We start from the raw sequence: 26,055 nt of genomic DNA, 5'->3' as shown, positions 1-26,055 counted from the left end.
TTGTTGCATTTTTCTCCCTGCCTACCCCTACCCCCCAGTTCGCTCTTCTCTTTGAAAAGTAAAAGAAAAATTTCTTCATTGGTATACAATCCACCACCCCACCCCCCGACACACACCTCGCTCCAAGTACATTCCACTATGCAACCTTCATTCTGGACTCTTGTCATAGCCATAATACCCAATCATATATCACTTTTAAATTGTTCTCTCCCTCATCTGTTTCAAGGCAGTATACATGATTTATCCAATTTTTCTCAGTCTCACTCCAACCCTGATGTATTTTAAAGAATAAAGTGGTAGAAGGGAGTAGATAATAAATAGTAGAGATCACTGAGAAGAAATAAATAATATAGAAAAAATCAATTAAAACAAAGTAGTTTTCTAAGAAAACACCAAATTGTTAAATTGTTAACCAGACTAATAAACAAATGAACTGAAAGTGAGAAAGACCTGAAGCATTTGCTGCTGAAGATCACAGACTACAGCCTTCATTATGGATTACATCTCAACATCAAGAAAACAAAAATCCTCACCACTGGACTAAGAGACACATCATGTTTAGATGGAAACAAGATTGAATTTGACAGTGACTTTATCTTACTTAGATCCACAATCAACAGCCTTGGTACCGGCCGTCCAGGGTACCAGGAGACATCTTGCACTGGGAAAGTCTGCATTTGGGGACATCTCCAAATTATTGAGGAGCAATTATTTCAGTTTGAGGACTAATATGCACCTGGCTCAGGCCATGGTCTTCTCAATCATTTGCTGAGCATCAGGACAATAAATAGCATGGCAGAAGAATTGATTTTAAGCTGTGGTGTTGGAGAAGAGTACTGAACATCTCACAGATCGACAATATGTCTTGGAAAAAGTGCAGCTGGAGGGCTCCTTGGATGCAAGGATGATAAAACTTCAACAGACATAGTTTGCTAGGAACGGCTATTCCTTGGGAAAGCACATCATGCTTGGAAAAGCTGAGGATCCGCAAAATAGGGGAAACCATCAACAAGAGTATTGACACAGTGGCTGCTGCAATGGGCTTTTAATCTATCAGATACCGCTAGGACGGCACGGGCTAGGACAGGGCTCCTCTCTGTTGTTCATAGGGCCACTATAGTCGAACTCCACTCGATGACACCTAAGAACACAATCACCTTTGCATTGACTGCGCAATTCCTTACCACTGAGCCATCAAGTCACACGATACAGCTCATCACATTTACAGAGTTCAAGCTCAAGACGGCAGGCTTTTGCCCAAGCTACGCGCACGAAGCCACGCCCACCCAACGTGGCGCCACGCCCCCTCGTAGGACACCGCCTTCTCACACGCTCCCACCCCAGTCAACGGCCATATCCAAACGGTCGCAGGGCGCGCGAAGTCGCCATTGGCTGCGAGGGCGCCGGAGGCGGGCGCAAGCACGTCGCGGCGTCGCCATTGGCTGCGAGGGCGCCGGAGGCGGGCGCAAGCACGTCGCGGCGTCGCCATTGGCCTCGAGCTGCAGCACGCGGGCCCTGTGCGCGAGAGCGGCTGGACGGCGGGCGAGGCGCGGACATGCTGCGGCTCGCGGGCAAGCTGCTGGCCTTCTTCTGGAGGCGGGCGGATGTCCCCGAGGACGAGGCCAGGCTGGAGCTCGTGGAAGGTGCGGACTCGGCGCGGAGGCCCCGTCTGCTCTCCTGCCTCGTGGGCATTGGTGCGGGGGGAGCCAGGGCTGGGGGTTCCTTCCGCCGGGGGTGGGAGGGAGCTCAGGGCCCGGAGGGGCGGGCGCGGGGTGCGGCGGGCTCCCGCCTTCTCCGGAGTGCGGGCTTCTGTGGGGACGTGGGATCCCGTCCTCCCCAAGTGTGGGGTCTTGGGGGCCCTGTTACCCCGAGTGTGGGGACGTGGGGGACCCTGTTACCCCGAGTGTGGGGACGTGGGATCCCGTCCTCCCCAAGTGTGGGGTCTTGGGGGCCCTGTTACCCCGAGTGTGGGGACGTGGAGACTCTGTTACCCCGAGTGTGGGGTCTTGGGGGCCCTGATACCCCGAATGTGGGGACGTGGGGACCCTGTTACCCTGAGTGTGGGGACCCTGTTACCCCGAGTGTGGGGACGTGGGATCCCGTCCTCCCCGAGTGTGGGGATGTGGGGACCCTGTTACCCCAAGTGTGGGGACCCTGTTACTCCGAGTGTAGGGACGTGGGGACCCTGTTACCCCGAGTGTGGGGTCTTGGGGGCCCTGATACCCCGAATGTGGGGACGTGGGGACCCTGTTACCCTGAGTGTGGGGACGTGGAGACTCTGTTACCCTGAGTGTGGGGACATGGGGACCCTGTTACCCCGAGTGTGGGGACGTGGGATCCCGTCCTCCCCGAGTGTGGGGACGTGGAGACTCTGTTACCCCGAGTGTGGGGACATGGGATCTCGTCCTCCCCGAGTGTGGGGTCTTGGGGGCCCTATTACCCCGAGTGTGGGGATGTGGGGACCCTGTTACCCCAAGTGTGGGGACCCTGTTACTCCGAGTGTAGGGACATGGGATCCCGTCCTCCCTGAGTGTAGGGACTTGAGGGCCCTGTTACCCCGAGTGTGGGGACCCTGCTACCCCAAGTGTGAGGATGTGGGGACCCTGTCTTCCCTGAGTGTGGGGTAGTGAGAATCCCATACACAGCTGGGTCAGACCATTTTGGTCCAGAGCACTCCCAGTAAACTGGTTTATGATCACAGATCACCACATGTTCCTTTCTAGCCTGTTGTAGTTTGGAAGTTCTGTTGAAACACGCACATCATCACAAACACACAGTCTCCACCGACGGATGGTGTCTGTTATGTATTAACCAGGGAACTGAACGTCAGTCTTTTGCTTGGGAGGCCAGATTTCTGCCACTGAATGGACTGTGTTCATATTGTTCATCATTTTCGACTTGGAACCAACTCGACTGGCTCTTCAGTGGTTTTTCAGAGGTAGTTTATCACACAGGAGGAGAGTACCCATCTTTTTCCCACAGAACAGCTGCTGGATTTGAACAGTTTGCCTTTAGGTGTAACACTATATGTAAATTAAATGCAAGTGGGGTTATTTGCAGAGCATTTGTGTAATATAAACAGTTTGAGAAATACTAGTTAATCATCTGTTACATATGTCAACCTCAAAACTGAGTCATAGTTCTTTGATCATCTTGTTTCTTCCCAACATTATTTTAAAAGGTATTGTTAAATTCTAAATAACATTTTGCATGGTCTTTGACATTTGCTTTACTGTGGGTTTTTTCTCTTGTTCTCTGACCTTCAAATCATTCTTGTGTACTTTCCCCCTCTCTCTTAAGTGCCATCAAGTTAAGTACTGCTCAGAGCAACTGTATGAACAAAAGATCTGAACCCGCTTCTAGAACTACTGTCACTTCTCTATAATGTTCATAGAATTTCCAAAGGCCTATTTAAGACGTGGATGACAATCTTGCTTCCAAGTCTGTCTTAATCTGGGAGCTCTACTGCACCCTGTCCCCCATGGGTAACCATTATGGCATTAGACACACAAGTGACACAGCATTCAGTATCACAGCAACCCCAAGTTACCTCAGTCCAGTAAACAGAACAGTGCTGTACCACTTAGAACAGGGTGCTTCCCAAACTCCGTTAACACCAGCCCTGAGGGCCCAACTGACTTTTAAATACAAAGGCCTACCCACCAGGTCCTGATTGACTTAAACAAGAGGCTTCCAGACAACAGCTGATTGTTAACTGCATCCATTTGGCCAATCAGCTTAAACAAGATTGTGGAAGGGGGGACCCAAATAACCACACGATTTACACCCGACTTTAAATCAAAAAGACCCTACAGTCCAGAATCCCAACTGCTTCACACATGAACCTCCAGCTAGAGACGTAGGGCCCAACAGACTTTGAAATACCTCTATCTTATGCCTCTTCAATTTATAGTTCAACAATAGAGATGAAAATACTACAGAGGTATACTCTTTAATTTTTTTTTAACTTGTTATGTGCCATTGAATCAGATCCAACTGGCACAGGAGGAGATTGCTCCTCCTTCCTCAGTGGGAGCATGTAGTAAATTCGAACCACATACCTTCAGGACTGCCGTGCAGCTTCTTGCCACAGGGCCACCAGAGTTCCTTACTCTTTTAATATATATGTTGTTGATTTCCATCGATAATGACTCAGCAACCCTATGAACAAAAGACCTGAAGCCTTTCTATAACTTGTTGTTTCTCAAAGTTTGTAGTTTCTGGAGGCATGTTGTTTAGGAAGTGGATGCCACTATACACATACACTTGTTGTGTACCATAGATTAAGAACTGACCCATAGTTAACCCTCCAGCAGGCTTTCAGAGGCAGTTAATCTCAAGGGAGCAGAGAGTTGCATTGCCATCCCCAGAGCAGGAAGTCCTAATCCGTCAGCTGCTCTGTGAGAGAAAGATGGACATTCTTTTCCTGTCATTGGTGCATAGCAATGGTCTGTTTATTTTTTAAATTATTGTTGTTGTTATGTGCTGTCCAGTAAAATATGGCTCAAAGCAACCCTATGAACAGTAGCCCAAGTGTAGGACGTTGGGGTCCTGTTGGCCCGAGTGTGGGGATCCCTTCCTCCCCAAGTGTGAGGACATGGGGGTCCTGTCCTCCCCGAGAGTAGGGACGTGGACGATCTGATCCCTGTCCTGTCTTGTGCCATCTTCATTCATCATCTCTGACGTAGTCAAATCCTTTGCTGCCATCGCTGTCAATCTGTTTCTTAGGGGATCTTCCCCTCTCAGCTAAAGGTTTTGCATGAGCACAATTAAGTGCTCTGGCATTCCCATTCTTCTCAATGTTAGCCGTAACTTCTTATGATCCACACAGTCACATTCCTTTGCATAGTCAATAAAACACAAACATTTTCCTTTGGTATTCTTTCAACTAGGATTCATCTGACATCAGGAATGATATCTCTGGTGCCATGACCTCTTCTAAATCCTCCTTGAACTTCTGACAGTTCCCTATCTGTATACTGTTCTAGCTGGATTTGAATGATCTTCAGTATTTTATTTGCATGAGATATTAATAATATTGTTCTATAGTTTCCGTACTCTGTTGGATCACCTTTTTTTTGAATGGGAGCAAATGTGGACCTCTTCCAATCCATTGGCCAGATAGATGTCCTTCAGATTTCCTGGCAAAGACTGATGTGGACATCCAGGGCTGCATCTGTCACTTGAAACAAGTTGGTATTCTTATCCTATCAGTTCCTGGAGCTTTATTTTTTGCCAGTGCCTTCAATGCACTGTCAGCTTTCTTCTTCATTACCATTGGCTTGTGCTTATGTGGTATTTAATGAAATTTTTCAGTGTCAGTTCTTGGTGCAGCGACTCAGTGTATTTCCTCCATCTTTTGATGCTTTCTGGGTCATTCATGGCTCTTTCAGTATTGTGACTTGAGGCTGAAATTTGTTTTTCCGTTCTCTCAGTTTGAAAAATGTAGAGAGGCTCATTGGGAGCGGAAGTTTCTTATTTAAAGCAATATTAATCCAGAAGGTGGGTCTTTCTGTTTGAATAACTGAGTTGGGGACTGGGAGCCTCTTGTTTAAAGCAATTTGGATCTGGTGGTGGTGGGTGGGCCTTTGTGATCAACAGTTGGTTGGTCTCTCTGGCCTGTGACCTTTGAGTCTGTTATGAAGCCTTTTTTACTATTAGAGATACAACTCTAAATTGTCGGTTTATTGTAGTAGGGGAGTACATTGTTCTCATTAGTACAGGACTTGACCATCAGTTTGCTGTATTGAGATAACTTGTAGGTTGCTGTGATGCTGGAAACTATGCCACCGTGTGTCAGAAGCCACAAGGGTCACTGATGGTGGAGAGGTTTTAATAGAGCTCCTAGATTAAGACTGACTAGGAAACAGGATTGGCCATCTACTTCTTAAGTAGTAGGCCTCTGGAAACTGAACATTAGAGGAACAGATTGGTTAGGTATACAGGCGAAAGGATACAGACCTGACACACACCTTTCCTGATTTTAAACGATGCAGTGTTTCCTTGTTCTATTAGATAATGTCTTGCTCTACGTTTAGGTTTTACTTGAGCATAATTAGGCATTCTGGGATTCTCATTCTTTTAAACATTAGCTATAATTTGTTATGATTTACACAGTCACATGCCTTTGCATAGTCAATAAACACACAGACATTTTCTGGTATTCTCCGCTTTCAAACAGGATCCATCTGACATCAGCAATGTTATCAGAGGTGCCATGGCCTCTTCTAGAAGTTCAGCTTGGACTTCTGGAATTTCTCTGTCAGTGAACTGTTCTTGCCATTTTTGGATGATCTGCAGCAATATTTTACTTGCATGTGATATTAATGATGTTACTAAGTTGCACATTCTGTTGGTTCACCTTTCTTGGCATTGGGGATCTCTTTCAGTAAGCCAGTCAAGCAGTTCTTCTCCAAATTTCCTGGCATAGACTGGTGAGCACATCCAGGGCTGCATCTGTTAATTAAATCATGTCAGTTGGCATTCCTTCAATTCCTGGGGCCTTCATTATTTTTTTCCCAGTGGCTTCAGTTCAAGCTGCTTTCAGTGCATCTTGAACATCTTCCTTCATTACCACTGGCTTTTGTTCAAATGATACTTCCTGAAATTTTTCATTGTCAGTCAATTCTTTTTGGTACAGTGACTATGTATTCTTTCCAACTTCTGGACTTTTTAAAATAAAATTTTTATTTTATACTGGCTTACTTACAAAGTTAGTATACATTGTGTTTCACACCAGATCTTTCCCATTTCCTTTATGCACCCCTCCCTTCACCCATCCTCACCCCTCTACTTCTCCCTTCTCCCTTGGATCCTCATATACATTCTACAATAATGGTTTTATAATACAGTGTTTGTCCTTACGGGACTGAGTTAGTCTTTCCACTTCATTTTATGCTTCCTGGATCATTCAGGATTTTGCTAATACCCTCTCTTAGTATTGCAAATCAAGGCTTGGATTTGTTTTTCAGTCCTTTCAATTTGAGAAATGCTGACTTGCGATCAAGGGACATATTGTATTGTGAAAGTCCATTGTCAAAGGCCTCTCCAAGTTACTGAGGAGAAATTATGTCAGTTTGAAGATTAAAGGGTGTCTGATTTAGGCCCTGATTGTTTCAGTCACTTGCTGTGCATCTAAGAGCTGGGCATTGAATTGCCATGACAGAAGAATTACTGATGTGCTTGAGTTGTGGTGTTGGAGAAGAGCACTGAATATCCCATCAACTGCCAAAAGAACAATCATTCTGTCTTAGAAAAAGTACATCCAGAGTGCTTCTGGGAGGCAAGAAGGGCAAAGCTTCGCCTTACATGCTTTGAGCAAGAAACAAGTTCATGCAAGATCAAGACAGGTAGAGAGTTAGTGAAGAAGAGGAAGACCGTCAACAAAGTGGATTGACACAGTGACTGCAGTAGTGGACTCATGTGGGTCAGGTGATGGAGATGGCATCAGGTAAGATAAGGTTCAGATTGTTCACTCACTAAGAGTTGTACCTACTGACACAACATGCCCAAAGTATGTGAGATGAAGCTTCACCATCCTTGCTTCGAAAGAGCTCTCTGGCTGCACTTCACCAAGGCAGACCTGTTGATTCTTTTGGCATGGATTGGGTAGTACTCCTCCAACATCACAACTCATCAGTATCTATTGACTTTTTATTTACTTTGTACAAAGTTTTTCATTATTTTTATTATTACTTTTGTTTCCCTCTCTTGCTTCTCATCTCTGTTAACCTTCTAAGATTTTTTTCCAAGTGTAAGCTGTTTCTTACTTTTGTTTGCTTGTTATTGTTGTGTATCGTCGAATCAGATCTGACTGGCACAGAAGGAGATTGCCCCTCCTCCAGCGGAGCATCTGGTAGATTCAAACCACGCTCCTTTGGGGTTGCAGCGCAGCTTCTTGCCACTAGGCCATCAGGCTGTGTGTCTCCCCCCCCCCCAGTTTAGCACCATTTATTAAGAGATCTAAGCAGTGGTTGTAGCTGCTGCGTGTCAGCCTGTTCTTAAAACATCAAATGCTCTTCCAGCTCCTCTTGTCCTGACAGAAGGCTCTTCCAGGTAGCACGCCAACAAGACAAGAGACACCAGTGGTGCCAGCTTCAGTGATGGTGCCATCCAGAAAGGGACAAGGTCACGCACATTCACCCCCTCTTCCAGAGGTTTTGAAAAAGGAGCCTTTGGGGTCCTAGCCTGCCTGGCATTTTGATGCTGTCAGTGTGGCTTTTGTATTCCATAATGGTGTTGGAAGGTAGGTTAAGCACTCGCCAAAGTGTGTCCTGAATTCGGGCTGTGGTTGCTTGGTCACTGGCAGTCTTGTTCCATACTGAGATAGTGTCCTCCTGAAACTGGACAGAGACCACAGCCCTGCAGATCCCTCCAATCATGTGGCCAAGATGAGGTTCTCCCAGCAATGGGAGGCCAAGCCCTTCTGTAGTCAGATAATCCATTTGTCCCCATTTTTATTTGCATCATCCTCCCACATGGGCCTAATTTCTTCTTTGAAGAGATGGAAGTCACTGTGACCTGTCAGGTCCCCAGGACGTACCATGTGGTTGTAGAACCTCCAGAACTGCTCCACAGAGGCCAAGGTGCCAATCTGCTTGAGGTTCTGCTCGTAGCTTTGTGAGCTGGTGGGCTGGCCAGGGGTCCTCCTGGAATACTAGAAGGTATAGTTGTATTGCAGGGAATGCTCTACTGGCCCGGGGACAACAGCCTTTCTCTTGCTGCTGCTCTGACCCTTGTCACATTCTGTTTTCCTTCTCACCATCTTTCTGTGTGCTGTTTTCTTCATTCTGATCATGGTCGCCACTGTCATCATCTTTCAAGGCATCGAACTTGTTCATCCTCTCGCCGCCACCACTTGGTTTTACTTTTTTAATGTTAGTGATCTTATACAATAATTGTCTTTTTGTGATCAACAATGTCACGCAGCACAGTTTGTTCTAATTTTGTCTGTGTTGTGCAATGTTTCATTAATTTGGGGTCATTTTGCAGTGATGCATAATACCCCACTGTGTGAATGTACAGCTGTTTCTTAGTATGGACACTGGCGTTGTTTCCAGCTCTTTGCTCTTATAAATGTTGCTCTATATACCATCAAGTTGAAGTCACTCTTAGATGAGTTTTCAGAGGCTCTAAATCACATGGGAGATTGCATGTCTTTCTTTTGTAGAACAGCTGTTGGACTTGAACTGTATGAGTTTGGGTAAACTGTTCAGCTCCTTATCACTAGACTGCCATATCTGTTCATGTCATAACTCTAGATCAATTGATAATGCTATTCCCAGCTTTCTAAATAAGTACCACCAAACTACTTTCCTTAGTGGTTGCACCATTTTACATTTTTACCACCAGACTATAGAGTTCCAGTCTCTCCACATGCATGCCAGTGTTTATTGTTCATTGTCTTACTGGACATTGCTATTTTTGCTGGAGTAAGGTAATACCCCATGGTTTTTATTTACATCTCTCTGATAGCTAATGATCTTGAGCATTTCTGCATGTTAGTTGAGCATCTGAATATCTTGTTAGGGTAGATTCCTGTCCATGTCCTTTGCCCTTTTTATTATTGCGTTATTTGTCTATTTCTTTTCTTTTTTTTTAAGGTAAACCATCCAAGCAATTTTTATTCATTAATATTCATAAATACACACAGTAGCTTCAGTAGAGATTTCAATTTTCCTCTTCAGGTTGAATGTGGAGTATTAGGAGAGCCTTTTACATGTGAAGGTACAGGAAGCAGCGTTCACCCTGCACTGCTACCTACATTTACCTGCTAGAAGTAAAAATTAGTTAGTGGAAATGATTATCATATGTATTTTTCTCTCTTCCTTTTGAATGTACACAATGTAACAAGAGTGACAAAGCTGAAATTACAATCACCAAAAAAACCTAAGAGAGTTGTTGTCCCCTTTCATTAGCAAATACAGCACAGAGGACATTGTCTGTGAATTGGGATGTCATCAAAGAGGTGGAGGCTCCTTTCCTTTATTACTGTCTTTTAAATTTAGCTTTTCTAAAGCAACATCTAAAGGCATAATATCTGCACAGCCCATAGCACCAAAATCTGCCATCCCCCCATTTGTCCTCGTCTGAGGATGAGCTCTCTTCATGCACTAAGGTCGACACACGCAGCTCTTTGCACAAATAGGCTGTGGTCTGCTCGCTCGCGTTCCGCATCTTAGGATCATTCAGCATTGTTAAGAGAAACTGGGGATTCTGGATGCTCTGCTGTTTTCTGTGCTGGCCGTGGTGGCTGTGGTGGTGGACTGTGTGACTGTAGTGCGCCGGGTTGAGTTGCGTGCTGTCTCCAGTTGTTGCCGCACTGCCTGTGCATGCTGCCGTTCAGCTGCAGCTGCGTTTGCAGTTGTAACTGAGAAGCGGAAGGGCCAGAAGAGCTACGCTGCCTCCTGCAGAGCATCTCACTCCTGATCACTGAGATGAAAGCTCAGCTCTAGGATCCATGGCTTCCCCATTGCTTGGAGAATATTATGAACTCTGAGAAGCAAGTCCACCAGTGGAACTGCTAGTAACGTGCATGTTTGATCTACGCACACAAGGGCCTCCTAATCCCAGCCAGGGTGGAACATTCGACGTACATGTCGAACACCACTCGGTTAATCTACATCTCCAGGGGCTCTGTGTTCAAGTGTGAGATGAGCTGCAAAGTCATCAGTGACATGATTAGGATTGTCTCCATGTAATGGTGCACAAATTGGGCACATCACTTCTGTTGATGTTTCTGCGTGTTGAGAAGTCACATGTTCTTGAAGTGGTGTTTCCGTGTAGCCCATTTTTCCACAATAGGGACAAGTCAAAGACTGTGGCTGTTCCACAGAGAAAGCTTCCCCGCCATAGTAGAAATCAGAATCTACCCTGGTTAATACGCACTGCATTGGGTGGTCGGTTGTATGCCTTCTTGTTGCACCACTTTCATAACAAGATGCACGAAGATTGTAATCATAGCAAAATCAACACTTAAATCTACGTCCTCGAAAACTTCCTTTTAAACATGCATCACAGCTGACACCTTCGTGTTGGGACATCCTAGTTGAGACGGTGGCGGCAGCTCGGCCCCTCCCGGGCTCTGGCTGCAGTGTCCCCCGCAGGGTCCTAGAGCTGCCCGCACCAGCCGGCTGACTGCCACTCGACCTGTCTATTTCTTGTGAAAGTGCTGGATTTGTCTATAAATTTTAGTGATGAGTCCCTTATCAGGTGTGTTATTTAAATTTTTTTTTCAACCTTACATCTTTTTTTTGCTCTTTTGGAGAATTCTTTGTATTATATAAAGATTTAATTTTTAGGTGGCCCAAATAATCTAATTTCCCCCTTTTATTTGATTTTCTACATAAGCTGTAATTGAAGGTTACCAAGCATGCCCTGTTTTTTTGCTTTTCCTTTGATGCCCTTTCTAGTTTTAGATTTACTCTGAGGTGCCTTACATTTGAGTCTGTGCCATCACTTAGTCATTCTTCCTTAGTCCCTTTGTGTTCTTACGTGGTAGACAACTTTTCATGGTGTCTCTACATGGCTTGTCTTTTTCTTCCTTCAGTATTGTTTGCAGTTGCTTGACCAGCTTGGAGAACATTGTTGCAGCTCGCATGAGCTGCCCATTAAGACTCTCAGGTGCTGTTTTCAGACTCCTTGACCCCAGCACCCCACCCTGCACCCAGTATGCTGGTCAGGCATGTTGGTTTCAGATCTCAGCATCACCTGATGGTTTACTCTAAGGTTGCTGGCCTTTCCTCTCAGATGTCCACTCTCATGAGAATTAGATTCATTGGAGGTGTATCTTAGTTGACCTCAAAGATTAAATTCTCCATGAGGGAAGCCTGAAGCATCAGGAACAGTGTTTCTTGTTGAAGGCAGCATGTTAAAGCTCATCTGTGGCTAGCTTTTGGAGAAAGAGGTGGAGTCAGCTTATGTAAAGGCTCTAGCCCTTGGAAGCACCGTGGGGCAGCTCTGCTGTGTCCTCCAGCATCCCTGGGAGTCAGAACTGGCTCCATGGCGATGGGCTTTTGGGGCTTATGTGTGATGCTCATGGCATGAACTGAATAGCTCTTCAGGAGGGAGGGGCTCTGTGTGAATGACTATGGGGGAGGGGCTCTGTGAATGACTATGGGGGAGGGGCCTCTGTGAATGACTATGGGGGGAGGGGCTCTGTGTGAATGACTATAAGACTATAGTTTCTCCTTCTTTACTTCTGTTTCCCTACTGTCTTCCAAGAGCCAAGTGATCTTATCCTAAAAAATAGAACATTCCTAGCAAATTGGCCATAATGGTGCCTCAAAACGTCACCTTCTCGCTCCTTCCTCTTAACTTTTCTATCAGATGCCCACAGCCACCATCAGTACACATTTTGAGCAAAGATACTTGAGAATACTGAAGAAAAGCTCAGAAATGTAGAACAGAATTTCAAATTCTCATTGATTCCAGGCAGGGTTGGGGTTTCTGGATCTGGCAGTGTCACTGTAGCTGGCTCTAGCCTTGACCTTCAAGTACACACTTCACCAGTGGTGTGCCCTCTAGCGCTGGGCACCACTAGATCGCGTGACTAGCATAGGTGGGAACCCGGGTTATAACTTGTGTTGGAGACACAGTAGGAAAGGGCGTGAGAAAACTGGCCAGAGCCCTGGTTCTCTAGCAGTGGGAACGTGGAAGCAGATCAGGGACAGGTAAGGAGGGGGTGAGTGCCAGGCTTCCTGAACCCTCAGTGTTTTTGGTGCGAGGGGCCACAGACCTTCCCAGCCGGCAGCTGCTCCTGTTGAGGACGAGAGCGTGGTGAAGGTAGACCTGAACAGTTCCCTGGGTGCTGATGTGACGCTGACAGCCCCTCCCTCACACTGACAGAGCTCCCCGTGCGCATGTATTCTGCCACCTGACCTTCAGACAGCTCTTCTTCCTCTTCAGAAGGTGCTTCACTGCCTGCACTTGACAGCTGACTGAGAGTGGCCAGGAGCTTTGCACAGGCAAGGTCAGGCTCCCTGGATGCACCCTCCTGCCTGCTCCCCAGCCTACCCCGCCCTGGAAGGACCTTCTCTCCACTCCACTGTGCTCCGAGTCTCAGATCAGTCTATGAGCCCCTGGGTCAAACGGTGCTCAAGCATTCTACTCTGCTCATGCTGGCAAGGCCTAATTAAAGTGTGGGTTCACTTCTTCTGTGCCCTGGCAGGTGACATCAAGCTGAAAACGGTACAGGGTGTTGTAACACGGTACTGCGGCGACTACGGCATGATTGATGATTTGATCTACTTCTCCAGTGATGCTGTCACCAGCAGGGTGCTCCTGAATGTTGGGCAGGAAGTTATTGCAGTTGTGGAAGAGGATAAAGTGTCCAGTGGACTGAAAGCCGTCAGGGTAAGCCTGCACGTTTGGGGACAGGCTCTCTTCACCTTGGGCTTTATCTTTTCAGCATGTCCATTTCACCTCTCAGCCGACCGGTAGAGGGCCATGCAGTGAACTGAAGTGTGCCTCTGGCTGGAAGTACTTGGGAGCTTGTCCGTATAATGATGTTTGACGACATCAATAGCACTTACAGTGTCATTTAAAAAATAAGTAGTTCAGGATGTAGAAATCTATTTGTAAATATATTTCTATACATATATGTATTGATTAGACATTGGTCATTCAGAAAGTGAACTTGGGTCATAATTTTATACTGTGGAAAAGAACACTATTGAGAGTCTTACATATCCTAGGCTTTTTTAAAAGTAATTACTGCTAAATATAATGATTTTTACAATTTGAAAATGTGTAGGCAGTACTGCGTGGAAGAAGTCTGTGAGCTGTTTTTCTAACAGCATGCACTCACTTCTTGACATATTTCAAGATTTCATGCATTTTAATAATGCTAGTTCATTTTTAGTAGAAAAAATGTTTTGTAAACATAACTAAAATATTTTTCTAATATTTTTATTTACTTTCATTCAATTAATATATATTTTGTTTAATAAACTTAATTATAATTAAAAATAATGATTGGATAATTGTGTAAATCTGAATTGCAAAGATAATGAAGGACAACTTCTTTTCTCATGTAAAAATAGTGTTTTTGTAGTAAGTCCTTCGCTCGCTCAGCTGAGCCTCCGTTGGGTTTCCCAAGGCAGGAAGACTTGCCATCTTTCTCCCGTGGGGCCACTGGTGGATTTGAACAACCAGAGAAGCATGGCCTTTCAGTGGTACAGCTCCCTACAGTCTGTGCCACCAATGTAAACCCTTAGCTGTGGACTTTGTAAGACAGAACATATGCAGACCGCTGGTGGGGCTCATCCGTGCCCCTAACTTCAGGAGGAGAAGCAGTGTTCCCATCAGCATCAGTCGGGCAGGGTTGCGTCCTCTGAGGTCCGACGTGTGCTCATGCCCCAGTCATCTCTCTGCCAAGCCTGGTACCAGCTGGCCCTCAGCACTCACTGCTCTTCTGCTACGTTAGGTTTGTTGCAGGGGCTGCACAGAACTCGGACGATACCCAGCACTATAGGGCTTTTTGGGGAAGTTGAAGCTGTCACCTCCCAGCGGCATGCGGCCTCTCTGCAGGCTCTTCTAGCTGCTGTTAGTGGTGGCTGTGTTTTCCAGGTGGAAGCAGTCTCTGACAAGTGGGAGGATGATGGCAAGAAGAGCAGCAAAGGGCTGGCCGACTCCAGGACCCGCCTTTTGATTGGCTGTGTGACCTCGATGACAGCCGGTGCTGGCTACATCAACCAGACCACGTACTTCTCCATGGAGAGGGTGTGTGAAGGTGAGCCTCCTTCAAGATTAGCACTCTCGTCGTCGTTTTGAAAGTCGTCCTGGCTGAGCTGTGGGGAGGCTGGCACATGGTTTAAAAGGTGAGATCTGAGCACATTCTGTGTGATGAGAGCTGCTCTGGGGGCTGTTTCTGGCCAGGGACCCGGCTCTCTCCTGAGGGCAGTCCTCGGCCGGGGCGCTGGAGTACAGAAGCCCTTGGCCAGTGTGGAGCTTGACTGAGTGAGCCTGCAGAGGCCTCCCCGGTGATGTCACAGTGCTGCCTGCCAGGACAGTGGGTTTCCAGAGTCTCTGAGTCTGTGATTCGAGGAAGAAAACTCAAGCTGTGTTGGAATGTGTCCAGCTGTTTCCAGAACTAATACATTAGTACTTGTTACTTTCCTCTTCTTATATGTCCAAGGAAATTTGGGGCAAAAATGAGTAATATGATGGCGTTAAACTGACTCTGAATGGAAAGTTGAGTGTTTCGGAGCTGTGTGTCAGCTGGCACTGGGGTCAGTGTCCAGCATGTGTCCCCGGGACCCCAAGACGAGAGGTGAGGGGCATCTGCTGTTTGTCAGTAATGTCACTGTTCAGTTACTCACTTTGGTTTTTATAACTTAGTGATGCCTAAAGTGTTGCCTGTAAAAACGAGTACCCAAGCAAGCCTGTTAAGGCCATCCTGCCTGTCAGTTTCCTGGCTGCCTGCTGTCAGGATGGCCAGCCATTTAGTGCCCCTCAAGCTGCGGGCACACTTACCTGGCACAGCAAGATGCTGAGAGTCCCCTGTTCCCTGCCACCCAGTTGGGCTGGGTGTGAGAGCGTCTGTCTCCAAGTACTCTGTGTGTGTTTGCAAGGAGTGTGGGCCATTGTGTCTGGGGAGCTGGGAAGGAGCAGAGAGCTCCCGCCTCACACTTGTCTAGAAGCTGGAAGTGCAGAGGAGATGATTTGCTTATTTTATTGCAGCTTCCCTTCATTGTTAGGTGTTTTATTCTTGACATTGATCGCAGTTCCCGCACTGTGCAGTGCTCTTCCCGTCTCCTGTCTGTGACTCTCATTTCTAGATTTCTAGTCACCCTTCTGTTTTATACTTTTCTGTCTACTCTTTACCCCTGGGCAAGTCCTGCTCTTTCGCTCTTACATGGTTAATTGTTCTGAGGAGTGAGTGCTTTCTTAGACATTTTCCTGAAGTTGAGACAGGGTGTGAGGAGCCACTGATTTGAGGAACAAGCTGGGGGAGTCCAGCTTCAGACATGTGTGCTCTAGGGTGTGCCTGTAGGTGTCCATGAACGTGTCCAGCCTTCATGATTGTAGGTCTGAGACTGAAGCAGGCAGCCTGGACCACCACCTGGCAGCTTGTAGGGCCTGTGCCTGGATGGCACGCTGAAGGGGAGAGCAGAAAGGACTCCCAGCCTCGGGAAGGGTCACGAGGGTTCATGCATCACCAGCAGCTGCACCATGTGCCACACGACCGTCACTGTGATGGTGGCCACTGTGACGGGACCTGGGAATGCATTTGCCACTGACATGCCAGGTCGGGGGCCTGCCCTCCTCTGTGGTGTAGCTGCTTCCTGGGTGACATGGCACTGTCGTTTAGATGGCTCTCTAGAGTGAAGGCATGGATGGATACGTGTTGAGAGGTGGACGACTTGTTCAAGGTGAGGTCCACGCCATGGCAGGACCAGGAGCTCCTCCACTCCACCCTCTGCATGACGACTTGGGATCAGGACCAATAACCCAGCTCTTTCCTGAGCCACAGGTGTTCTGCAGCCCCTTGTTCATCCACGGCACTGGGAGGCAGCTTTATTGACGTAGGTGTGTGTAACCTAGGACTCTCCATTTGACTGATGGTAGAAATGCTGCTGCTAGGAGAGCTCATGTGCCCCCTGATGTGACACGTCATCTCGCTGTGTCCATCTCTGCTGGGCAGGAGCAAGAGCAGCCTTCTTTCAAACCTCTGTGAGATGATCTTAGTGGATATGACGGATAGTAGCCCTTCTGCCATCTAAGAGACGGTCTCATTGGGTCATTCTCTGGGTAGGACCGAGGATAACCCTCCTCCTGTTGTCTAAGAGATGATCTTAGTGGGTCCCTGTCAGTGGACAACACTGAGGGTGACCCTTTCTTCCCATTGCCCTAGGTTTCCAGCCCTGCAAAGGCGACTGGGTGGAGGCTGAGTACTGGATCCCACCTGGCACATGGAGCAGCGAGGCCCTCAGCGTGAAGCCGCTGAGATATAAGCGCATGGACAAGGTATTGAGGGGTTGCTCCCCTCCTCTGCCTCGACTCAGCCTGTGTCAGGGACATCCAGCCTTTGCCAGAAGAAGCCTGTTGTGATGAAAGTGCTGCTCATGTAATCATGTCCTGGGCTCTGCCCTCTGAGCACATTCTCAGACACTAGGAAAGCATGCCTGAGCTGACTGGCTGGGGAGGTTTGAGCATGCTGTCGTCATTGGGACGGGGAGGTGAGAGGTGGAGCGAGATGGGAGCACTGGCTTCTGGGTCCACTCTGGTTTCTTGGTGCCCAGAACATTGCTTCCATCTGAGACTGAAGCTCATCCCAGAGTCGGGCCCAGGTGGGGCGTTAGCCAATCACCTGGTATTTCCAGCCTGCCAGCTAGACTAGGCTTGTGATGGTCAGGGACAGGGTGGCATCCTTATCACCATCATGACTGTGCCCCAGGTCTGTATTTCCAGCCTCTTTGGACAAAATGGAGTGATTGACGACAGCATCTTTTTCACCATGGAGTCATTGAAGCTTCCAGATGGGTATATGCCTCACAGATACGACATCGTCAACACAGTGGTGGTGGAGAGCAGCCAGTCCTGCTACATGTGGAGGGCACTGTGCATGACGCCCGTAAGAAGGCGGTATGACACTTCCTTTCCTTGTTGGGAAGTAAGGGCTGGCCGAGAGGGTCGGCCTGTGGAGGTGACCCTGTCAGAAGGGACTTCAAGCCATGGCTTCTGGGAGAGGGAGGGGCCTTCTGAGGGTCTTGAGAGTTGCTCCTAGGAACCGAGTTGTTGCCTTGATTGTGTTGGTCCTGAGCTGACAAGAGGATCTGCAAGGAGGTGTTCTGTGATTGCTGGAGGGGGAAGGAGGAGAATGGTGGTGGCGGTGGTGGTGGTGGTGATGGTGATGGTTAGATGCCATTGAGTACAGCTTACAAGGACCCTGTGAACAAGAGATCTGAACCTTATCTCAGCGTATGCTGTGCTAAAGCTTATTGTGAAAGTCACTCTGTCATTCCATCTTCCTCTCTCTGACTTTCCATCTTTCCTAGCACAATGTCCTTCTCCAAGGACTGGACCCTCTTGACAGCATGCCCAAAGTATGTGAGGTGATTTCACCACCCTTGTCTCTAGGGAGCACCCTGGTTGCAGCTCCCTCAAGACAGATTTATTTAGTCTTTTGAGAGTCTATAGGGTATTCACTATTCTTTTCTAACACGACAATTCAAAGGCATTGATTCTTCTTCTGTCATCTTTGTTCAGTGTCCAGCATTCAAATAAATAGGAAGTAATTGAAAATATCATTGCTCTTTAGCATTTTAGAGAAGTCTTTGGCATAAAATTTTCCCAGTGCAATTTGCATTTTGATTTTTTTATTACTGTTACCATGGGTGTTGATTGTGTATCCTAATAAATGAAATTTACCATTTTAGTCTTTTCTTCTTCTGGTTCAGTGGTGATTGTTGTTTTCTGGATGTTGAGCTGTTACCCATATTGGAGGCTGTAGTCAGGGATCTTCTGCAGCAAGTGTTTCAAGTCCTCTTCATTTTCTGCAGACAAGATTGTGTCCTTTATGTTGATGAGTCTTCTCCACTTGATGCCGCATTCTAATTCAGAGTACAGTTTCTCAGAAGACACAGATTGAATATGTAGAGGAAAAGGATACAGCCCTAACATACACTTTCTGATTTTAAACCATACAGTATTCTCTTGTTCTATGTGGACACAAGCTTGTTGGACTATGTATTGGTTTCATATGAACACTATTAAGTGTTCAGGGAGTTCCATTTTTTCTCAGTGTTAACCATGATTTGCTATGATCTACGCAGGCAAATGTCTGCATAGTCAGTAAAAGTCAAGGCATCATCTTTCTGGTGTCCTCTGCTTTCAATTGAGATCCACTCTGACATAGGCGGTGCTATCCCTTGTGCCACAGCCCCTTCTGAATCTAGCTTAAATTTCTGGCAATTCCCACTTGATGTACTTGTTCCAACCATTTGTAATAATTTTCAACCAGATTTTACTTGCATGTGCTGTTAATATTGTTCAATAATTTCCACATTCTATGTTGAACCATCTTTTTTGGGAATGGAAACAAATAGCTGTCCCTTCCAGTTAATAGAGGCAGAGGTTCTTTCTTTATCCTTTTTCATGGGCCTTACAGTGGTGATTTGCATTCTTCCGTCCTTTCTATTTTTGTATTTTCTTGAATAGATTGAACACAGTCTATTAAGATGATTGCATGTCTTGTGTCGGTGCCTGAATGGCCCCAGGCCTGCAGTGTGTGTGGCACTTCTCTGCTCCGTATGATGCCCTGCTCATCACCAACCTACCACCAGCCTGGTAGCCTGGCCCACTTTCTTCTTGGTGTTCCCACTGATTGCACACGTTATCAAACCTTTCTGCTCTGGGACACACAGTCTGCAGTGGAGAGGTTCTTCTCCTGTCTGACACTACTTCCGGCCTGACATGTCTCCGCTGAGCATGGTGTGTGGACATGGGGATCCCCATGTGCAGTGCTGTGAGTCTCTGGTGAGCTGTGCCCTGTGGGGTGTGGCCTGAGGGTCGCTGACAGAGCAGCTCTGAGCAGGGGGCACAGGCTGCAGCACACTTCAGGGCTGAGTGGGGCGGAAGGGAAGCTGGCGGCCACAGCCCGTGAAGGCAGCCTCGCACTGCAGCGTGCCTGTGGCTGTTCTTTCTTGCACCACAGCACTGGAGAACTGCTCCCTGATGGCTACGGCCAGGAGCTCCACTGACCCTCGGCGACAATGTGCTGGCCCTCTGGAGCGTGGCATGCTTGCAGGAGTGACTTAACTGCAGATCTGGACACCCTGGCCTCGTCCATTGCTCTTTAGAGCACAAGTCTGCTTACCCGTCGACTTCACTGATCACTTGGGTTGTTCGTGTCCATCTCCTGGTCCAGCCACCTTGCCAGTGTCCCCAGGACAGCCCCAGAGCCCCTACGAGGAAACAGTTAACCCACAGGCAGGCCCCTCCTTGGCCTCAGACTCTAAGCTAGTCCCAATTCCTCCACAGTCTCCTAGTCACAGTAGGTTTGTGGGGGTGGTAGAGGAAGGCGTTTGGGTCCCAGACTCAGAAACCCATCACCTGAGGCAGTTAGTTAATTCTCTCCTAAAAAGTAACTGATTGCATGCCCAGCACTCACTGCTCGGGGCAGCTGCCCCCCAGCCTCCCCTACAAATGCTCAGATTTGGTTCCTCTGCACAACTCATGTCACCAAGCCTGAGATCCTCCCCTCCCCTTAGCTGCTCTTGCTTTTAGAGGAGCTAAACCAGAAACTGCGGGGCTGTTCACGATGCCCTCCCTTCTGTCAGCCTTCTCTACCCACACCCCAGCCCCAGAGCCTGCTGGCTTGTCCGCAGCCACTGGCCCGGGTGCTGCAGGGTCTGGAACCTTTTAATGACAGGAAGAAGGGTCCATAGCAGGCACAGGTATAGGACAGGAGGTGTTTGAACGTGTCGGGATAAGGCCAGGATCTTGGTGTGGCTGGGAGTACCTCCCAAGTGTGCCACAGGGCTGGAGTCAGAAGACTCACTTCTGTGCCCTTTACTAACAGAGGTGGTGTCCCATCAAACGGCATTCTGGGGAGATTGTGGTGGTGAGGAGTGGGTAAGACCATCCCCTCCACAGTGCTGTTGAGGGAAATACTGGAATAGAGGGGCAAGTGCTGTCCTTCCTGAGGGCAGGGAAGTCGGAGGTTTTCATGTGCTTCTTAGAGACCACCTTCCCTACCCTATTTTCCTGTGGGTTTCTTCTTTTATTTTAAATTTTTTTTTATATTACTCTATTTACAAAGTTTGAGCATTTTGTTTTTCACAAAAGATCCTTCCCATTTCCTTTACCCCACCCACCCATCGAATTGTGCAACCCTATGATTAACATTTTACCCCCCATCCTCACCCCTCTATTTCCACCCCCCTTTGGATCCTCATACTCATTCTGTAATAATGGTTTTACATAGTATTTGTCCTTATGGCACTGAGTAAGTTCACTCAGTATGTCTCCAGTCCCTCCTAAATTAGATAGTAATTTACAAAATGATTGCTCCTGCTTGCTACATAGTATCCCGTTGTAAGAATGGACAACTTCTCAATCCATTTGGTTGTGTTTGGACATCTGGGCTGTTTCCATGTTCTTACCCTATGAACATTGGTGTACAAGTATCCTTTTGAGCCTCAGTTCTCATTTTCTTGGAATATGTTCCAAGCAGTGGAATGCTGGGTCATACGGAATTTCTATGTTCAGCTTTTTTGAGGAAGCGCTAAACTGCCTTCCAGAAGGTTGTACCATTTTACAATCCCACCAACAATGTATAAGAGTTCCTTTCTCACCACATCCTCGCCAACATTTATTACTTGCTGTCCTCTTAAACTTTGCTACTGCTACTGGAGTGAGATGGTATCTCATTGTGGTTTTGATTTGTATCGCTGTGGTTTTCTAATACTTCTCTGTGGTCTCCTTTCCTCCCCCAGGACTCCTTTCCTTCCCCTGTGGCCTCCCTCCCTCCCCAAGTCCTCTCTCCCTCCCTCCTTCCCTCCCCTGTGGCCTCTCTCTCTCCTGTGTGACCTTGCTCATCACCCCTGTGGTCTTCCTCCCTCCCCCATGTTCTGTCTCCTCCGCTCTGTGATCTCCTTTCCTCCCCAATGGCCTCCCTGCCCCTCTGTAGTTTCCTTCCCTCCCTGGTGTCCTGTGAAGAGGTACCAGGAGATGGAAAATCTCACAGAGGCGGCATGTGGTATCTCCAAGACCATTTCTGAAAGCATGCCATCTGTGGAAACAGGTCCACTCTGTTGGTGTTTCTGTGGCCCCACAGGGTTTCCTTTAGATCCGGCACTTACTTCTTTAAGGTGACATGCTGTCCTTTCCCCCAGGTCTTAAGCATTCTAAAATGCTGCATCTGGTCCTGGGTGATCCTGGACATCTCTGGTGCTGCCCACTCTCAGCCATGACACGTGTCTTTGCTCTCTCTAGAGACCCTTCCCCACACAGTGAGAGTGCGGACCACGTCTTTGGAGACCTGCTCCTGCAGAACAAGGGGGACGTGGAAGTGACAGGGCTGATGAACTTCGGAACTCTGAAAGAAGGGGAAAGTAAAAACACAGTGGTTTGGATCAAGTAAGTGGTCCACTTGGAGCTAGTTTACAGTCCATTGTGTTAATATCTTAAACCACAAGGATTTCTGTAGAGCTGATTTTGCCTGTTTGTTTTTCTGTTTGTGAAATCTTCAAGGTGTTTAACTCAGCAGCACCCTGTTTCTTCTCTTTATCAGCTGTTTTCAGTTGCTCTCACTAGCTGACTTGAATGCTGCTTTTTGGTCATGGAGCACTTTGACATTAGAAGTACTGTCCGCTTTTGCATCCTGTTTCTCTCCAGGAACAAAGGAGACCTTCCTCGGACTTTGGTCAGCTGCAAATTGGCCGGCTGGGATAAAAGCAAGCAGTTCCAGTTTCATGTACCTAGAAAGGACCCGAGGGGCCTGGAAGCTGTGGTTTCTATTTCGGGGAAGAAGAGTTCTGCAGATGGAAGCCAGGGCCTGATGAACGGCCCCCAGAGCAGCCAGCCCTGCTCGACGCCAGCAGGCAGCCTGTGGATGAACCACGATGGTGCTTCAGGTGGGAGAACCTTGGTGCCTGCACGCAGCTTAGCCAGCTTTGCCACTCGGAGCTCCAGGTGGACCTCCTCAGAGGTCTGGGATCTCAGTCACGTGTGAAGGTCATGCAGCCTTCATGGGGGTGGAGAGGCACAAGGGCTAGGCATCCCTACTCTACACTCTGCACCAGGTCAGCCCCCTGATGCCGACCCGTTCCAGTCATGTTCAGGTGGAGGAGGCCCAGGTGCGCAGAGCAGCCTCATGGGCACTCCTCAGAGAACGTGTGCGGGCATGCACACCTCCTGACTGTGTGCTCTTGGAGGCAGTGCCCTGCCCCCAGGAACTGACCCTCTCATCACAGGCTGCACCGTAGCTGGCAGCCTTTACTGCTCTCAGCTGCTGGTGTGGCCAGTGCCAGGCGTGGGATTCTATGTGCTCATCTCCACTCTTAGGAAGCCTTATTTCAGGGTCTAGTTTTGGATCTAATTTTATTTCACCGTGTGACGTCTGTAAAGGAGGTGGCGAGGAAGAAGAGGCCAGCCTGTCACTGAAGCTGCCTCCAGGGCCCAGCATGCCCATCCCTGCCGGTGGGAAGACCTTCGTGGGCATCACATGTCATGCAAAGTGAGCACCTGGCCGTGGGGGTAGTTACTTGTGGGGTGTCACAGGCTTGTCTCTTAAGTTTCGTCTATGATCCTTCTAGGTTTGTTGTTAAACTGTTCATTCCTGTTTTGGTGTGACAGATTAAGACAAAGCGTTGATCTTAGAGTACTGAGCTGAGACCTGAGTGTCTTCTAGCTCCTCACTGTTCCTTCAGGTGACCCAGCATCTCCTCTGCCTTGTAACCTATCACCCCTGCATGTGACACCCCCCCCACTGTCCTCTGCCAAGAACGTGACAGTGGAGCTGGCTCACTCCGGTGCCCTTCCCTCCTGAACTAGGCTTTCTCACTGCTCCTCCTCACCCCTTCCCTTGTGTTCACACTCCCCGGTGACAGGAGAGACACCCTGTCCCGAGTTTGGGCTGAATAGCAGCCTCCGCGCCGTGGGATGGTGGAGTGCAGGGCCTATGCAGGGTTGTGCCCTGTGTCCTCTACTGAGTTCACTTGTCTGGCAGCCCACCCTCCTTGCCTATGTACAGTGCCCTGGCCCAAAGGCCACAACTGGCAGCAGAGTGCTTCCCTGGGCCGGTATTGGTCATCTGATGAAATTGGCTAATGGTCTTTTTAACACATTGCCGCACGGTCTCAATTTAAAAGTGTGCAGCAATGTGTTAACAAAATACAAGTCTGACTAAATCACCGCCTTCAAACCCATCAACATCAAACTGTAGGTGACCCCCCCGCAACTGCTGCTGCCTTTCCTTTCATTGAGCGCCCCACAGCCATTGAGAGTCACATCACAGAGACTGTGACAGTGGAGGGGCCCTGCTGGGGCAGTGGTTAAAGGATGTGTTTGCCTGTTGAAAAGTCAGTGGTTCAAATGCACCAGTTGCTCTGCTGAAGCCCCTCCAGAACATTCTGCTCCCTGTGCAGGTGCGTTAAGATCTAACTGGGAGACCAGCTTTGGGGTCCTGGGTCTGTGACAACATGAAAAGAGATGAATACAGTCAGTATTAGCTGAATTCATGCAAGTTGAGCAGAGTGAAGTGCAAATCAGCTTGGAAATGCAGAAAATCTTTTGATCCTTAAACTTGAGAATTATGGATGACAGTTTACATGTCTGTTTGGTTTTTTTCCTAGAAAGTCCTTGTATTTCTTTTTTCCACAGAAAAAAAAATGTAATGGTAACTGGTGTTAGTGTTGTGCCTTTTCTAACGTGGACATAAGAAAAATTACCCTGAATCAGTTAACTTTACTTACAACTTGTTCTGTGCTGTCAAGTCACCTGCAACTCCTAGGGACCCTCCTAAGACTGAATTTATTTTTTCCCCTAAGAAATTCTGGCCGCTGTAAGGAGCTCCTCCTGCTTTGCTTTTCGGACTTCCTTATTGGCCGCTACCTGGAAGTGAATGTGGTCAGTGGAGAAGAGGCACTGATTGGGGTCCGAGAGCCTTTCTCTTGGAAGAAGTCTAAAGCTCCCCAGGTGTTACCACCCACAAAAACCACTGTAGTAGCAACCACACAGAAAAGGTAGGCACAGCAGCAGGTGGGAGCAGGAAGCAGACACCTTGCTTTGGGTGTGCGGCCGTGGGGGAACCATCGTGGGAGTGTGGCCATGGGGGTGTCATCATAGTGTGTGCAGCCGTGGAGATGTCATTGTGGGTGTGTGGCCATGGGGGTGGTGTTATGGGAGTGTGGTTGTGTGGGAGTCATCGTGGGAGTGTGGCCGTGGGGGAGTCGTCGTGGGAGAGCCATGCTGGGTGAGTGGAAGCCTAGTTTGAGCCCAGCCTGACTTCAGGCGAGCCTGGGAGGGGGCCTGCAGTGAGTGAGTGGAGCCCCTCCTTGGCACGGGGGTGTTCTCACATACTCCTAGGTCTGTCCTGGATCTGCCAGAACAAAGGGCCATGACATCCCTGGACCACTTCTCCACCCTTCCATGTGCCCAGCCCACTATGGAGGGAAGCAGTGGTATCCCAAAGTCAGACACCATGGCCATCTGAGACCCGTGCAGCTTCTGCAGCTGCCTCAGAGCTGGGGAGTAAGGGACCTCAAGAAAGTGTTTAAGCTCCTTGTTCCCTTACCTGTAGTTTGGAAACCTCAAACGCAAAAAAGAAGATTGGCTTTTCTTGAGTTTAGTGTTAAAAAACTGACCCTTAAGAGCTATGGGGATGGTCTCCATAGACTTTGCTGTCAGGAAGTCAGTCTACTGGACGCAGTCCTTCCTGCTCAGAGAAGTAGAGGAAGTGCGTGGACATCTGTGAGGCAGCAGCACGTGTGAGCCCTCAGCAGGGTTACACATGTGGCCCACAGCACTGCCACCAAGAGGCGTGAGACCTTAGACAAGTGTCTCAGTCACCCTGAATAGTCCTCTCTTCTGTCAAATGACTCCCTGTGCACACAGGTACTCCTGAGCTGTGAGAGGCTCAGGGCACTGGGGGTCACGTGGTGATGCTGCCTCGGGCTGAGACCTGGCACCTAGTGCCTCATGTATCTGCCCAATTCACCTCCAGACATTGTGTCCACAACTCACCAGCCCAGTCGTTAGCCATCCTAACCTGTGAACAGACTTGTGCAAACATAAATGTTTCCTAGGCTGCCCGCTGCCCCTTCTGGCCATGATTGGGCTGTGGGAGGCCAAGGGCTTGCACCACCTGAGGGCGTCATCTACTCCATCATGCTCAGACTTGTGGACACCCTGCGTGCCTCTGCCTCCCACCTGAGCTGTGTGCACATGCCCTCTTCCCTCTGTGCTGTGTGCATGTGCCCTCCTCCCCCTCCCCCCGTGCTGTGTGCACGTGCCCTCCTCCCCCTCCCCTGTGCTGTGTGCACGTGCCCTCCTCCCTCTGTGCTGTGTGCACGTGCCCTCCTCCCCCCTGTGCTGTGTGCACGTGCCCTC

The 26,055-nt window shown here is 48.3% G+C and overlaps 1 protein-coding gene and 2 pseudogenes across 1 annotated transcript in view; 1 reads left to right on the top strand and 2 right to left on the bottom strand.

The window, feature by feature from the left end:
* Positions 1-8,138: 8,138 nt before the first annotated feature.
* On the bottom strand, positions 8,139-9,415 carry LOC102847862 (annotated as a pseudogene).
* Positions 9,416-9,959: 544 nt separating this feature from the next.
* LOC102868107 lies at positions 9,960-11,042 on the bottom strand (annotated as a pseudogene).
* A 958-nt stretch (positions 11,043-12,000) lies between these two features.
* The window catches only part of MOV10L1 (Mov10l1, Moloney leukemia virus 10-like 1, homolog (mouse)), a 76,436-nt gene continuing 62,381 nt past the window's right edge, over positions 12,001-26,055 (top strand). Inside the window, exons 1-9 of the mRNA XM_006888114.1 lie at positions 12,001-12,025; positions 13,169-13,353; positions 14,569-14,731; positions 16,856-16,968; positions 17,399-17,586; positions 21,940-22,083; positions 22,342-22,580; positions 23,074-23,182; positions 24,495-24,689. Coding sequence (XP_006888176.1) covers positions 12,001-12,025; positions 13,169-13,353; positions 14,569-14,731; positions 16,856-16,968; positions 17,399-17,586; positions 21,940-22,083; positions 22,342-22,580; positions 23,074-23,182; positions 24,495-24,689 — 1,361 coding nt within the window. The remainder of the gene's footprint in view (positions 12,026-13,168; positions 13,354-14,568; positions 14,732-16,855; positions 16,969-17,398; positions 17,587-21,939; positions 22,084-22,341; positions 22,581-23,073; positions 23,183-24,494; positions 24,690-26,055) is intronic.

Source organism: Elephantulus edwardii, unplaced genomic scaffold, assembly GCF_000299155.1.
Source record: "Elephantulus edwardii isolate Elephantulus edwardi_28Jun2011 unplaced genomic scaffold, EleEdw1.0 scaffold00064, whole genome shotgun sequence".
In the NCBI taxonomy this organism is placed as follows: domain Eukaryota; kingdom Metazoa; phylum Chordata; class Mammalia; order Macroscelidea; family Macroscelididae; genus Elephantulus; species Elephantulus edwardii.
Note: the sequence above shows the minus strand (reverse complement) of the source record. Positions and strands in the feature narration are given on the sequence as shown.